Source organism: Taudactylus pleione, unplaced genomic scaffold (assembly GCF_031769625.1).
Source record: "Taudactylus pleione unplaced genomic scaffold, aTauple2 ptg000428l, whole genome shotgun sequence".
NCBI lineage: Eukaryota > Metazoa > Chordata > Amphibia > Anura > Myobatrachidae > Taudactylus > Taudactylus pleione.
The window spans coordinates 425,705-442,092 of record NW_028284830.1 but is presented as its reverse complement, the minus strand read 5'-3'; the positions used below and the strand labels follow the sequence as shown (position 1 = coordinate 442,092).

The following is a 16,388-nucleotide window of genomic DNA, read 5'->3' as shown; positions in this document are numbered from 1 at the left end:
TTCACATGCCACTCACCACTTGTGTGAGCCATAGAGTCAGTAGATACTTGTATGCACAGACAGATTATCATAAGCAGCTGCATAAAGATTGTACTTCAGAAGTCATTTGTGACAACAGAGGAAGCAGTTTATACAAGAGTTGCACTTTGTTCCGTCATCCTGTATTACAGCAGATGCACCCCATTCATCTTCATCCCCACCATCTCCTTCTGAAAGTATATCTGGCCTTCTTGGTTCATCTCCTGTCAGCTTAGGAAAGAGGTTAAATTCACTAATAAGAGGTACTTCATTAACTTTCGCCCATTCCGAAATCCATTCAAGAGATCCCTCTTCAGGTAGTTGTGGATCATTTCTAGAGATGTGCTGGTCCAGTTTTATTCGGTTCTTATCGCCAAACTATCGCAAGTTCAGATTAGTTCGGATTTATCTTATTGGCTATCTAAAACGGGATGCAATCGAGAAGCCGTCTGACGTAAGCCCGACAGTCGGCTTCCCGACTGCTTTATGCCGGCGAGGGTTAAAGGACAGGCGTCTAAATCTAGACGCCTGTCATTTTTCCGACACCGGGTGCCGCAAGCGGACAGCCACGGTACGGGGGGAGGGTTAGGTTTAGGGCTCCCGGGTGGACTTAGGCACCCCCCGGGAGGGTTAGGGTTAGGCTAGGGGGAGGGAGGGTTAGGGTTAGGCACCCCCGAGGGAGAGCTTAGGGTTAGGCCCCCCCCGGGGGACTTAGGTTTAGGCAGCGGGGAAGGGGGGTTAGGGTTAGGCACTCAGAGGGGGGATTAGGGTTAGGCACAGAGGGGAGGTTAGGGCTAGGCACCCCTAAGGAGGGTTAGGGGGGTTAGGTTAGTAGATACTTACCTGAGGACGATCGGGATTTCCAGCGCTGTCGGGCTGTCGCTGCCGGGATCTCTGCTTTTGTCTGCTTGGCGCTGCCGGGATTCGAACTCCCGGCCATGCGGACGCCGGAATTTCATACTGCTCACGTGACAGCCGGATAGCCAATATGATGCCGTTTATGAGATCTGAACATATACGAGTTAATCCGAGTAAAACCGAACCGCACATCTCTAATAATATATTTTTAAAAAATCGAGGATCCAAAAATTGTGTGTCAATCACCCACTGCTTATTTTCTGAAAATCTCTCAGCGAGACTTGCTGTCACCCGCTATTCGCTTCTTTCGAGCAACCGTCCTCACTGGAAGCTCAGTTTCAATCTACAGGAAAGAAATATCTTCATTATTGCTTATCAGATCATTTATTTTTAATGCAAAATGTGTAGCCTTGTCTTTGATTTGACTAAACTCAATTTTCTAAAGCTGTTCAACTTCATTTTTAGAGCAACAATGATGTCAAGGTCGCTAGCCTGCAATTATTTTGAATCTGGACCAATCACATCAAAAACAGGAATAAATAAATTTGCTGTTAAAATGGCCTTGAACTCACATTGCTTTTCATACAACATTGTAGCCTTGAATCACAATTATCCAATGGTGAGATTGAAAATAAAACCTCACTGGCATCCAAACACAGAGTTTGCATCCCTCCGGATAACCAAATAAGTGCTCTCCTACTTTGCCCGCCATCTTGTCTAGTTTTCTGCAATCGTAAAAACTTTACTTGTCCCCTATCTTTTATGAAGTTGTTCTGCCCAAATATTCATTCCTTTGTGGGAATCTCCGATGAAAGCTGCCATGCGACTTCAAAGGCCAAAGAAGTTTTTGCTTCAAGTACAGGTTGAGTCTCCCATATCCAAAATGCTTGGGACCAGGGGTATTTTGGATATCGGAATGTTCCGTATTTTGGAATATTTGCATACCATAATGAGATATCTTGAGAATGGGACCCAAATCTAAACACAGAATGCATGTATGTTATAAACACCTTATACACACAGCCTGCAAGTCATTTTCTACAATATTTTCAATAATTTTGTGCATAAAAAATAGTTTGTGTATATACCTGAAATTCATTTATTCATGAAATTCATTTATGTTTCATATACACCTTATACACAGAGCCTGAAGGTTATTTTATACTGTATTTTAATAATTTTGTGCTTTTAACAAAGTTTGTGTAAATTGAACCATCAGAAAGCAAAGGTTTCACTTAAACCTCCCATCGTCTGAGGATTGACCCGCGTGTGAATCAATGACAATAGCACATACTCAATTGAAATAAAGACACGGAGACTTGTATTTGGCAGAATTTGTTAGCTATTTATTAAAAAATAGAATGAATTAGTTACTATATTAATTAAATAAATTTAAATATGGTGGCAAAGAAAGAACGGCTAACAACAGCCCAAGCCTAACACTATAAACACTCTAACCACAACACAATACTCTCAAGCCTTCTATCTTGACTACCCACCCGGTAAGGTGATGATGCTGCCCCCGGCAGGGTGGTCCAGCAGACTTTAAGAGTCAACGAAGGTGAGCAAAACAATGAGTAAACAAATATTCACAGTGCTAATAGGTAACCTGCCGTTCTTTCCCGCCAAAAGCAAGGCTCTGCCAAAGGAACCTTGCACCGCCACCATAGAACTAACGCACAGAAACCACAACCTCAAACAGATCCTCAAGAAAAAGAACCAAATCTTCCTCCGCTAAGTGAACCCTGTCAGACCGAAAAAGGTAAGTATACCTAAATGACCACCGCCCCGCCATTCTAAAACACAAATTTTGAAACGGCAAAGTTCACTTTTTTCCGGGTTTCATCAATGGCTCTGCCGTCAACCACACCACGCCAACACAATCTAGGGACCATGAAAGACCAGACTATTTTGCAAGCTGGCCATGCCATCATAATCTGACCCAAATCCTCCACCACCGCATGCCTTAACTCCAGAGATGTCCTCTTGCCCAAATCATTCCCGCCTAGATGTATCACCAAGACTCTCGGTAAGCCATACCGCTAAACCTGCTGCAAGAGTTTAGGCTTAAGGCTCTTCCTCAACATACCTCTGACCCCTATCCATCGAACTCTACCAGGTCCCGGAAACAACGGCGTCTCCTGTGCCTGCATGAACCTAGCCGCCCAAAAAACAAATGAATGGCCAATTATCCATACAGTACAATCATCAAAAACCATTCCTATAATGAAGGGAAAACAAAGAAATTATTAAAGTTATTGTAAATCTTAGCATATTTAATAATGTATATCTAACAGGGAACATATTAGTGAGGATCTGCCAAAAAGAAAAATTTTGATTTGAATCTTTAAAGATCAACAAGCTTCTGTGCCAATTTGAAGCGACATAAAGACACAAGAGGATAAGTTAAAATAAAAGAAGGGGTCGGGGGGAGGGGATGTCGGATAACACAAATGAACTCGACCAGAGAGAAAACGTAAAACCTGCTGAGGGACATATAATTGTAATTATTAACCAAATAGCCGAATTAAATCCGTCAGATCAGGTAAAAAAAAATCATCAAAACTCTCCAGACTCCCACTGAAATCAATGGCGAGTAGCTAATGCCCGAGTAGGAAAGACAGGATAAAAAAAACAAGACCAGGACCAATGACGCTTCGTAAAAACACTTAACAAACCATATGTAACGTGCATGCACAACATTAAACCTCAACGATTCGGCCGAATATAACGCTTATAGCTGGCTGATTTCCACCGACCCAGAGCATAAATCTGTGACTCTGGAAATCCCGCAGCGGCGGCGGAAGTGGCAGCACCAATTCGAAATGAATGCGTGCCGAACTCCCCTGGTGAGAGGCCCACGGTGCAAAGACATCGCCGCAGCATCCAGCTAAACTGAAATTTTGTCAGTGGAAGCCCATCGCCATGCATCAGCCATGAGCCCTCTGCTGAGTGTCTAACAGATGCATAACGAGTGGCCAAGCCGACCGGGCAAATTCGACAATCCGCCGAGGGGACCAATGTTATCCAGCGACCCCTGCCTAACTGATCGGTCTTCGAACGACGCAATCTGCACAGCAAGGACCCCTCACCCACCTTCACATCCGAACGAAGCATAGTTGAATCCCTCCACTTGGTGGGAGCAACCAATTCTGACACCAGGAAAGCACCATGAAAAGCCATGGAAAAAACTAACTTAAACAAAAGCGTTTCGAAACCAGAGGCCGCCACGTCCGCAACCGCTCTTAGGATGGACGGTAACAAATAGATGTCTATAGGCCGTCTTTTATCGGGGTTAACCAGCTCAGCGCGCGCCCAACCTTTCAAGGCCTTTGTGATGACAAAACTCCTTGTAAGGTCAGGGATTCCCTTCAATTTGGAGAAAAACAAAATACCTGCCAGGTACCGTGAAACTACCTCTCTCGATTTGCCAGATACATACAGCTGCCAAATAAAAGCAAGCATCAGTTGATGCTGACCCTTACCTCCAAGGCCTTGTCTACGGGAAAAAACTTCCCATTCTTCCCAAGACCGACGGTAAGCCTTGAGGGTGCTTGGTGCAATGGACAGTTCCGCTAACCCCTCCAGTCCGGCTTGATAACCTGCCAAACATAAGAGGGGCACAGCACACCATCAATCTCTGCATCAGGAGCCAATGTACGGAACCGACCCCATTGACATCTGGACAGCACATCGGCAATCCCGTTGTCAACTTCGGGTATGTGTTGAGCTCGAAAAAGCACATTATGATGCACACAGGCAAGCACCAGCTGCGCTAGCACACGCAAAACCAGCAACGACTTTGCTCTCTGCCTGTTTATCGCATGCACCACGCCCAGATTGTCACATCTGAACAAAATGCTGCGATTGCAGATGCGCTCACCCCAAACCTCCAAGGCCACCATTATTGGGAACAGTTCTAAGAGCAGTATATCTCTTGTCAACCCTGCACGAATCCACTCCTCCGGCCAAGTTGTGACGCACCAGGATCCCCTCAGGTAGCAACCGAACCCCGAAGATCCTGCTGCGTTGGTAAAAAGCTGCAAATCCACATTGTCCACAAGAGGGGATAACCATATCCTGATCCCATTAAAATCCGCCAAAAAGGAAACCCAAACTTCCAGGTCTCTCTTTATTTCTGACGATAAACGGATCAAATGGTGAGGTTTGGAAACCCCCGCTGTGGCCCTCTCTAGCTTTCTGCAAAATACCTTTCCCATCTGTATAATTCTACAAGCAAAGTTCATACAACCCAACAGTGATTAGGCCTGCCTGAGAGAAATTTTGCGCGCAACCAAACACTCTGAAATGGATTTTCACAATTTGTCAACTTTATCGTGCGGCAGACAACAGGAGCCAGCCAAGGTATCAATCTCAATACCTAAAAATGACAAACACGAGAGGGGTCCCTCTGTCTTTTCGTCTGCCACTGGTACTCCAAAATGAAAAAACAACGCTCTCATGGAGCCAAGTAACTCGTTACAATGCTCTGACCCAGCAGGCCCCATGCAGAGGAAGTCATCGAGATAGTGCGCTATCCCATGACCCCCACAAGAAAACTCCACGCACCAATGAAGGAAAGTGCTAAATTTTTCAAAATATGCACAGGAAATCGAACACCCCATAGGCAAGCACTTGTCTATGAAGTATTCCCCCCCAATGCGAAAACCCATGAACCTAAACGATTCGCTGCAAAGGGAGCAAACAAAAGGCTGACTCCACATCCATCTTAGCCATGAGGGCCCCGCATCCATATGCCCTAACGATATTGAGAGCATCATCAAAAGACTGATACCTCACTGAACAGTTTTCAGGAGGTATAGCATCATTAACTGAGGACCCCGATGGATAAGACAGATGCTGGATCAGCCGAAATTTTCCTGGAGTTTTCTTAGGCACCACCCCCCTCCGGGGAAAGAATTAGATTCCCCACTGGAGAATGAGCAAAGGGACCTGCCATACGTCCTAATTGAACCTCCTTCTCGACTTTTAACCGAAGAACTTCAGGAAAAAGACGAGCAGATTGTAAATTTCTAGGGGAACCGACTCGAACCTCCCCTATAACGGGTAAACGAAAACCCAACTTGAACTCGAAAAACAAAAACTCAGCGTCCTGTCTATTAGGGTACCACCCTAGCCACCTGGACATAGCATCCAAACGGATAGGGGTTGGTGCCCTATTTAGAACCTGCGCTACCTTCCGCTTTGGGAATAACTCCTCCTCCCGACTTGGAACCCTGTTGGGCCGCCAACCGGAAGCAATTAGTGGCGGGGTGCGATCCGTTACAATGCAAGCAAAGGTGTCAAAATGACATCGTTGGCCCTGGGGACAGGAGGCATTATTAAAGGCAAAACATTTACCTTTAAAAGGCGTCTGCGCAGAAAGCCGCCCGGGGCCCGTCTGGCGACGCCCCGGGGAGGGATCAGAACTCAGGCGCCACGCACCAGACCCCCCTTATGAGAATCTCTGCCTACCCGAGAATCCTCCGCTCCACCTTTTGGTGGTTGCGTGACGTCAAGTCACACTTCCACGTCCTTGCACCCAAAATCTAAGCGTTTGGATCCGTCCTGCTTGCGCCTAAACTCCTCATCATAGGTTCTCCAGGCGCTGCCCTTGGATTTACGCTGCAACCCATGAATCAGGTGGATATACCTTATTATGTTCAGGTGCTCCCCTGGGCAATCTTTCAAGTAGCATGCTGCGAATACGCAAAACCCAGCAAGCCAGTTATCAATCATAAGAACGAAAAGCTTCCAACCACACCCCGCCTTTAAGCTTAGCTGCTTTGAAATCTTTTTTGGCTTGCTCAGTTAGAATAAACATGTCCACATAATCGCCCTTCCTGATTTTTTTCTTGCAACAATCGCGCAGAGCCCCCAATACTGCTGTATTGTCGCAATGCACCACACCTGGTTGATGCTGACGCTTCTTGGACTTCCGCGCTCTACTACTCTGACGCTTAGCCCGCTTATCGCGCCTATCAGCCTCCTTGTGCGCGTATTTAGCAGCCCTCTTCCACGGCTTTTTCGCGCTGCTGACAGAAGAAGCCAGAGAAGAAGAGGTCGACGACAAGTCCGAGACAGAGGAAGAAGAGGAGACAGAGTCAGCAACATCCACATCTTCTGAGGTCTCACCTGATGACCCTGACTGTTCACCCCCGGAAACGGCTGATGATGAAGCCTCCTCCATGCCGACATCATGGTCCAACGCCTCGCCCTCACCAGCATCTGAAAAAGACGAGAAATCCGCCCCCTGGGCCGAAACCCTGGGCACAGCCGACACCATAGGAGACGCACTAGCCCCAGACGCCTCTGGCCTAGCCACTAACTGAGCTGCAGCGGAGCCCATAGCCCTGCAAGCCTGCATGAACTGATCTATCACTGGCCCTATAGTAGCAGAGATTGAACGCTGCCTCTGATCCACCCCTTCGCCAGCTGATTGGCTAGGAGCAAATGCCGCAACCATGGGAGCAAAAGCAGATGCCATTGACGACATCATGGCCGTAAAAGCTGCAGGGTCAAAAGACTGACTTGCCCCCCCACTAACGACCTGCCCAGAAACGACCCTGTCCGCTGAGAGCTGACTAGCAGTAAAAGCATCCGGCTGAACAACAGTACTTGTCAGCCCATTATCCACAGGATTGATATTGGCCTGCCAATCATCCTCCATGTCAAGTGACAACTCCGCCCCCCTTCCAGCAGCTCCTATTGCTACAAGATGGCTGCCCGCCTGCCTGCTAGACTAAGCCCTTATACTGGTGACAGGGCTAATCCTCTCCCTATCTTCCCTTAACCTGCTTTGGGCAAGTCTCCCCTGCCCCTCCGATGACCAACGGGTCTATTATTGCTGTCCATCTCAGTGTGCGTGCACCCCCTAGAAGCGCGCACCCGCAGGGAGCGAGCAACCACCGGCCTCCGTCCGGCGGCTCTGCCCGCCGCAGGTTCATAGTGCGCTGCTCGTGGCTGCTCAGTGCAGCCGCGCCTGACCTCCTCTCTTGGCTGCCCACAGCAGCCATGTCTAAGTCGCGCTGACGGCCAACTAGCGCGGCCACGCATATCCGGCCATAGCGCCGCGGGGTCCTGCTACTCCCGCTGACTACCTCCGCCCCCTCCTGAGAGGCAGAAGCCTCCCGACGGCTCCCTACACTGTCCTCCAGCACCCGGTAACGGGCGGGGGTCCGCGATGCGCGGTGTGGGCGGGGCATGCTACCAAATGGGGGGGTCACAGTCTTTGTAAGGGTTAGGAGGATGGTAGAAAGCGCACAGCGCAAAGGTGGGGGGGAGGGCAGAGAAAGAGAGGGATATATGCAGAAAAATGTGAAGAACAAAGATAAGAAGAGGAAAGAAAAACAGAAGGATAGCTATGAAGAAACTACAACAGAGCGCAGGTAAGAGCACTTACCCACTCCAAGACAGGAACAAAAGAGGCTGACTCCGCCTCCAACAAACTGTAATATCCCTGCTAAAACCTACAACCCTAAAAACCCATTGGCCCTACATGACACGATTCCCCACTCCGGTCCGCCCCCAGCCTAGGAGGTTTAACCCTCTCCACTCCTATACAGTCATTTCGTTTATCTTCTCAGTCATGCTAAAAATATTCCGTATTTCGGAATATGCCGTATTTTGGAATATTTGGATATGGGAGACTTAACCTGTACTTCACAACAATCAGAGAGGCGTAGATTAAAAATGTCACTTGATGTAGATGGAATCTGGCGCTTCTTCAGCAATCTATGCTTGTACACCTTCATATGAATGCCTCATATTTGCTGCACCGTCAATGATTCACCAGCAATTAAATGGTAGCCAAGTCCAAGCACTTCAAAATTAGTCGTCAGCAGCTCATTGAATCCTTGACCTGAGGCATCTGTATTAACCGGGAGAAAAGAGATGATTCATTCATGGATGTCTTCTTTTCTCACATACCTAAGGACAATTGTTGCTTGGTCTACAATTCCTGCATTGTGTGTGGAATCAATTGGGATACTAAACCTCTTTGCACTAATTTCAGGAGCTACAAATTCCTTAAAGATCATTTCCAAAAAAATTTCCATGGTTAATCTCCCTGTTGTTAAGATTGTAGAGTGATTCTTAGCTCCATGGCCACGAAACGTCTTGTTTCCCAAGAAGTTTCACCACATGGAATAAGCGTTTCATGACTCCCATATTGTGATGCACCTCTTTCTTTTTTTCGCTTTAAAGCACGCTCCTTATTTATTAAAGTGTCAATGCCTTTGCTCTTCTTTACAATGAGGTATGCATTAGCAGCATCATAATGACTTTTTTAAAGATTCAAGTTTATTTACCGCTTGATGGCAGTGTCTAAATATGTACAGCCGGTATCAAATGGTGAAGAAGTATCTATAAAAAATGATGCATATGCTGAGGAAAAATTCTTTTATTTTTGGATTTTTTCAATCTGAAATGTTAGCCAAGAGTGCCAAAATGGTCTCCATTTTTTTTCCACGCTAATAGAAATCTGCTTCTTTAAATGAAATGTTGTCACAATCCATGGTACAGTAGTTGCTGGATAAGGGTGCTGGCCAGCAAATACAATTATTTTTTTCAACAGAACTTAATAGAGAAAGCACAAATGCCAGGCTAGAAGATTTTAAAACCACGTCCAAGTCAGGGCTCACTTCTACTGTGATGACTTCTAGATCCGGAAGCCTCCTAGATTCCTCCTGGGAACGACTGTGTGACTGTAGTTGAAAGCTCAGTTTAGGGCTGCTTTCAGGCTAAACTTTCCTATGCACCCCTCTGTATGGCCACGCGTGGTGACTTATAAATAAAATGTAATAATAACTTCCATATCTCTGAAATTAGCTTCTGAATCTGCTCCCTACTCATAGGTTTTGAACAACTACTTTGGCCAGCCACATCCTCCTCATTAAGCCTTTTTTGGGGTACATCAGCAGCCTAAAATATACTTTGTGTCATGGAAGCCCCAAATATTTGAATTACATCACTTTAAAGCTGCACTACCACCCGGTACAGAACAACACCTTGGAAACCTAGGGGCTGCATAGTGCATTCGTTATGTCCCAGAGCTAGTGAGTTTTCCCATGCTTAGTCTTGCATAATCTGCAGTCACAGACATTGTGGCTTCTGATTGGTTCTCCCACTCACAAGCCCTGCCTGCAGCCATTTTAAGGTAGTGAACAAAGATGATCACTTGTTTAGGTGTAAAGGTGCAGCTTTAGCAATTCAACATGCAGAAACAAAATACACATCAATAAAGAGCACAAATATGTATTTGAAAGTGGAAATATAAACACATGGGGCCAAATGTAATAGGGTGATAGTTTAGTCGTAAAACTCTCACACGAATACAATGATCAAGTTGTATTTCAAAAACAGGAAACACCTGGGGCGGGATGCACTAACATATGGCGCCACTTAACGCCATGCACCGCAATTGTACTGATTGCATATGCACTAACATATGCAATCAGTACAGCAAAGGACAGCTCTTCCAATAAGAGCTGTCCTTTGCGATCTCCGCTGCACAGTGGACTTCCGGGTTTATGACCTGGGAGTCCATCTGCGCATGTGCAGACTGATGCGGCAGCCACGGGGCACGATGGAAGGGAGCCAATTAGACCCCTCATAGCAACGCGATGCGGTAGAAGCCCATAGGCTTCTATAGGGTAACGCCAGCAAAAGCAAAAGCTGGCGTTACCCTCCGCATCGGAGACCCGGCGGTAACACATTAGTGCATACGGAAAATGCGGTAAAACCCCAGAAACTGAGTTTTTACCACATTCTTCATTTAGTGCATTCCGCCCTTGGAAGAGATTTTGGGGTAAATCTACTAAAGTTCGATTTTGATTTTTGAGTGATTTGGCATTTGATTTGCATTCGATTTTGCATTTGAGTATTTACTAAAGGCCAAATCAAATGTAAAATCGAATGTAAAACCAAATTTTACTCAAATCAAACTCAAATTGAACATCGGAAAAACATCGGCACTTTAACATAGACCAACACACAAATCCCTTATTTACTATCATTCAATTTGAAATCTAACACAAAATCGAACTTCAAATCCTCAAATGAATAGACCTGCTTCATGCTTTCGATTTGAGCATGAGCAGGTCAGATTGACACAGATATGTACATGCATACATCAGTGAGATGCATGCATGTATCTTACTGTAAAAATCTAAGAAAGACTTCAATTTAGAAAAAAAATAACATGGGGTCCCCCCCTAAAACAGAACCAGCCCCGGACTTTTCATAGCCAGTCCTGGTTGTCTAAGACAGGCGAACAAATGCGTAGAGATCCACTGTACTTAGCACAACCAGCACTGGGCTCTGATCCAGTCTTGGTTCTGGAATTACAGGGGAAAAAATGTGCAGGGTCCCGCTGTAAGCTCCAGAACCAGCACCAGACCATTTCTAGCAGAGGGCTGATGCCACAGCAAGGGGAGCCCTATCACCGGGCCCCCCAGCCGCAGCATCAGCCCAGACCGCTAGTCAGCCCAGGCCAGGGATCCCTGGGAAGTTGGGGACCCCCTCAATAAAGGGGTCCCCCTTTCCAGGTCACCCCTAGCCTTAGCTGATAGCCCGGGGCTATCCCCGCCACCCCTGGGCAGTAGGTGGCGGGTTGATAGTGTAGGTGTAGTGTAAAAAAAGAAGATTAAAATAAAAACATTGTCTTTACAGTAGAACTGCAGGTCCCAGCAAGCCTCCTCTGCATGCTGGTATTTGGGAACAACAAGGACCAGCATGCGGGGTATTAAAGGCCCACTTGTACCTGTAGTTCACCTGTAAATAAATGTTTAAATAAACACAAGACACACACACTGTGAAATTAAAGTTTAATACATACATGATACACACACACATACTCACCTACATTACCTGGAGTGGTCCCCTTGTCCCTGTAGGCATCCATGGTCTTCTTAAAATAAATAAACAAATAAACCAACCTACGTACTAGATAACAACCACGATGGTTGTTATCTCCCGAATGAAGCGCTCAGACACGGCTTTTGCCTCTGTAAAGCCATATCTGAAGTTCTGAACGTTCACTGCCTGAGAGAGATCAGTCCCTGCCTCTCTCAGCCAATGAACAGCTCCTTCCATTGAAGTCAATGGTGGGAACCGAAAAATAAACTTTAGTTACCTTGCATGTAGTTCTCCCAGCGCCCACTCCGGGGGCCTCACATACATTGGGGGGATTCACACACACCGGTGGTCACACACACACACTCATGCACACACACAATCACTCATACACACACACAGTGACATACTCACCACTGCTGCTGGAGTCCGGGTTCTGACGCTGAATGAAAAAGACAGCACTTCGGAAGGTGAAGTATTACTGACTAAACTAATTGGAAATTTCCAATTGCTTAATTAGTCCTAAGGAGGGTGCCGCCGGGGTCCCAGAGCAATTCCCACTGATTTTTCCTAAATTTAAAGTTTTTAGGAAATATCACAACATCTGGAGATGCGAGGGAAAAAAACCTACCGGCTCTCCAAAACCAAAAAAACACGCACCTAATTGAATAGCGAAAATCCCGCACCTGCAGGAAAAACCTTGCAGGTGCAGGATTTTTGATATTCTCGCACACAATTGAATATGCCCCATAGCACGCGATGAAGTTAGCAAATCCTGCGTACGGTCTGACCTTGTGCAAGTGTGCGTGAGGCTCCGATTGTACTCGATGTTACCGATGGTTTCTTATTAACAATTACGGATGTTTATAAGGTAAAGTGGGCGTCCTTATGTTGCGTAGCGGTCGCAGTGGATTAGCATACTATCGCAGCGAGACTGCGTGCATAATTGCTATTGCAATCGCAGTTGCGATGCGCAATGAATGAGGCCCTCTATTCCCACTAGCACTGTCCCATTTTTCAGGAACACATTGTTTTCTATTGAGTGAGGGTAAATGCATCATGAAATCCAACATGTCCACCAAATACTATGGAAAATACTAGTAACAAACTCACTTGTGATGCATTTTCACTCCAAAAACAGAAAAAAACATATTACACTGGGCACCTGTCCATAGCCAGATGAAACTGTATTTTTAAATAGTTAACTTGCAACATGCCCCTTTAAAAGTCTGTTTTTCTATGATTAGGATCCTTTCCAGACAAATCACGCTCTTTGTTTATTTCTCTCTACCTTTCTGAGCACCTCCTTTCACTTTTGTTTTTTGATTTGGTGCTCTCTATATTTATTAAGCTGGAATCAACTATCTTTTGTAAACATTACAAAGAACTCCTGTGAATTGCAGACCACCGCATGGAAGCCCCAGAATGTATCGCATTCTGGAGCTTGGTGCATATGCGGTGAGCGGCCAAACCTCCGAAAACTGCATTTTTGGAGGTTTGATCGCAATATCTGCAAAGATGTATCCAGCCCCGAGAGAGATAAAACGGAGAGATATACAGGGGTATTCAATATGAAATATAAACGTCCCCGTCTATGCGGGTCAAAGTTTTCGCCGCACATCGGAGCTTTTGCCGCCAAAAAAATATTGCGCACTCCCCCAATTATACCCGTATTCAATATGAAATTGGCGAAAACAGCACCCTGCGGATGTGAAATCAGCGAAAACTTAGCTGATTTTTGGGGAAATCACCCTAACACCCCCAAAAAGATGCTCTGACATGGGGGATCACTCTGGATACCCCCGATTAGCCCTGCTGAAGGTTTTTGGGGTCTTTAAACGGGGTCAATAGCTACTATTTTGGGGATTTGGGAAGGTGGTGAATAGTATTTAGAAGTGTTTTTGGCTGAAAATAAGTAGTCCCAGCAAATTTTGGGTACTTGAAAATGGGGGTGAGCATATTTAAAAGTTGCTAAAGTGAAGTTTTAATAAACGTGAAAAATCCACCTGCCACAAACACCTGCAATGAAAAAAACACCTGGGGCATAATTGGGGACCCCCCTAGATTGTAGTTTGCTAGTTTTTAACTTTGTACCCCTCAATTTGTTTTTTCGCTCCCAAAATGAAAGTGCTTTTTTTGGGGTCCTCTGAGGTATTTTTTTTAAATGTTTTGACACAGTTCACCCTTGGGGGACTGTCTGAAGGTTGCAGGGTGGTTTCCGAAATGTTGCACCCCAAAACCCCAATTCTGCACTTTTTTTCGCCACCCATTCCTTGGTGATACTTTTTCGCAGGGTCAAATGCAATATACTTTTCGCACTGGCGAAAAGTTTTCAAATTGAATACGGTGTAAAAGTAAAAGCGGCGAAAATGACGTCATCCGAGTGAAAACCTCGCAGAAACGGCGTTTTCGCTCCATATTGAATACCCCTAATAAAGTACCAACCAATCAGCTTCCAAATGTAATTTTACTGGCTATGGGGTAGATGTACAAAGCCTTGGAGATGGATAAAATTGATGGAGATAAAGGGCCCGATTCACTATGGATCACAATACTGTGTACGAACGCAGTCCAACTGCGATAGCAAGCCAAACCACTGCGATTGCAATGCAATCTCAACACCACATAAGGACGCCCACTTTACCATACGCACATCCGTAATACTTAACAGAATAGCAAAACCATCGGTACAATGAATCAAGTACCATCGGACCCATACGCACACTTGCACAAGCCCTGACCTTACTCCGGAATTGCTAACAACCACGCATCGCAGTGTATAATTTATGCATGCCCCTGCAATGGCATTCAAACGCACTGGCACGTCCGCGTTCGGCCTCCCCCCGTTACCACCCACAAACGGCATTTCCTGTTAATCTCTCTACGATGGGTCTGCGTAGCCTCTGCGATCGCAGTCCCCATCGCAGCGGCAGGTTCGCCCACATGCACTGCGATGCGTATGCATGCGCAGAATGAAACAATCGGCTGGTTGAGTGCGTCTTAGCAACTGCGATCCAAACTGAATCAAGCCCAGAGTACCAACCAATCAGCTCCTGTCACTTTACAAACTGTTTTCAGAAGCTGATTGGCTGGTACTTCACTTTATCTCTCGCTAAGCTTTGATATATCTCCCCATTTTGGTTTCTTTAACAAAAATACAACACACAATATTAATGAAGCAGACTTAATAAAATGTAATTCCAATCAATATAGGAGCCTATTTATCATGCATTGAGGCAGTACACCCTGTTCTTCTAACACCATATTGTAACCAGAACAGAGGTTTTGAAAGAAATCTTAATTGTTAGAAGAATAAACATCTAATGCAGTATGATTTAAATTACTTTTACTGATTTAATGAGGTAATTGTCATTATACTGCCACAATGTAGCTTACCCCACACTTCCACTTGAACAGCTGTTTTCAAATCTCCGACTGAAAAAAATCAAGATTTGTTCTTGATGAAGGACTAAAAACAGAGGTTCACGCACTACGAGTGCTACATCAGTGACTGTATAAATAGCCTAAAAACTAAAACCATTTCTCATTTAAATAAATGAATCCCCCCTTCAGCAACTCTGATTCTGTCAGCCGCCCATACAGTGGGTCAGGGCCGTACTGGCCATCTTGCACTTCTGGCATATGCCAGAAGAGCCGATGGGCCGGTCTGGACTGAAACCCTGGCTGAACAGCTCCGCAATGCTCGGCCAGGATACTGAGAGACAGGGACTGCGGCAAGGACACACCCCGTGCGGCGACACCACACCCTGTGCGGTAAAATCACATCCCTGTGCGACAAGGCCACACCCCGCCTGGCAAGGTAACTCCCCCTTTTCGCTCACACAGGGATTCATCCCAGGGTTGAGCTGGAGCCTCAGTACGTCCCTGCGTTGGGTACAGGATCACCGAATTCAGAAGTGATTTCCACCTGTGACTCCTGCTAGCTTCAGTGAGTTGCCCAACCCATGCCTCAGTTATCTGGCTTCCCAGTCTGGCTTGTGATATTCATTTTTGGTATTCATGCTATGGCTTTCTGCTGTATGTTATATTTAAGATGAAATACCCTGTTAATGTGAAATGTTTTCCCATTGTTTACTCTGTATGCGATGCGTACATTTTGTGGTGCAATATAAATAGAAGTTGAATATATCTATGTACAAACACACAGGGGCGCCGAGAGGGGGGGGGGGCAGTGGGTACTAATTACCCGGGCTTGCTGGAGGGGCCCGGCGGGGGCCCGGGTCTGGCGCTGCCCCCCCCTCTTATATCACAACAGGCCAGCACACGCTGCTGTGTGCAGGGCTGCACTGGGAGATGCTCGCGGATGCTAATTAGCAGCTACAGCAGTCTCCTATGCCTGTGGGGGAGCGATCGCACTGATCGCGTCCCCACTGGCTATACGCCGGGATGAGGGGCTCACATGGCCCCCCCTCCCAGCACTACAAAAATCTTTATTTGTTTTCTCTAATGGGGCGTGGCCATGCCACCCATGATTAGGCCACGCCCCATTCTTCCTGGCCCGGCACAGCTCTCAACGCCCCTGATAACAGTTGAAAACAAATCACAATACCACACAGTGCTACATCTGGGCACTAATGAATAAAGTTTCCCTTCTCGTCCAAATCAAACCAAAATCCATCAATTAGTCTATCTTAACC

The 16,388-nt window shown here is 46.1% G+C and overlaps 1 protein-coding gene across 1 annotated transcript; it reads right to left on the bottom strand.

Annotated features, from left to right (window-relative positions):
- Positions 1-3,585: 3,585 nt before the first annotated feature.
- On the bottom strand, positions 3,586-7,546 carry LOC148506071 (uncharacterized). The gene is made up of 2 exons (XM_088447284.1): positions 7,012-7,546; positions 3,586-4,478 (listed from the first exon to the last, which is right to left on the bottom strand). Exons 1-2 carry the CDS (start codon positions 7,544-7,546, stop codon positions 3,586-3,588), a joined length of 1,428 nt encoding a protein of 475 aa, XP_088303410.1.
- Between the last annotated feature and the right edge of the window lie 8,842 nt (positions 7,547-16,388).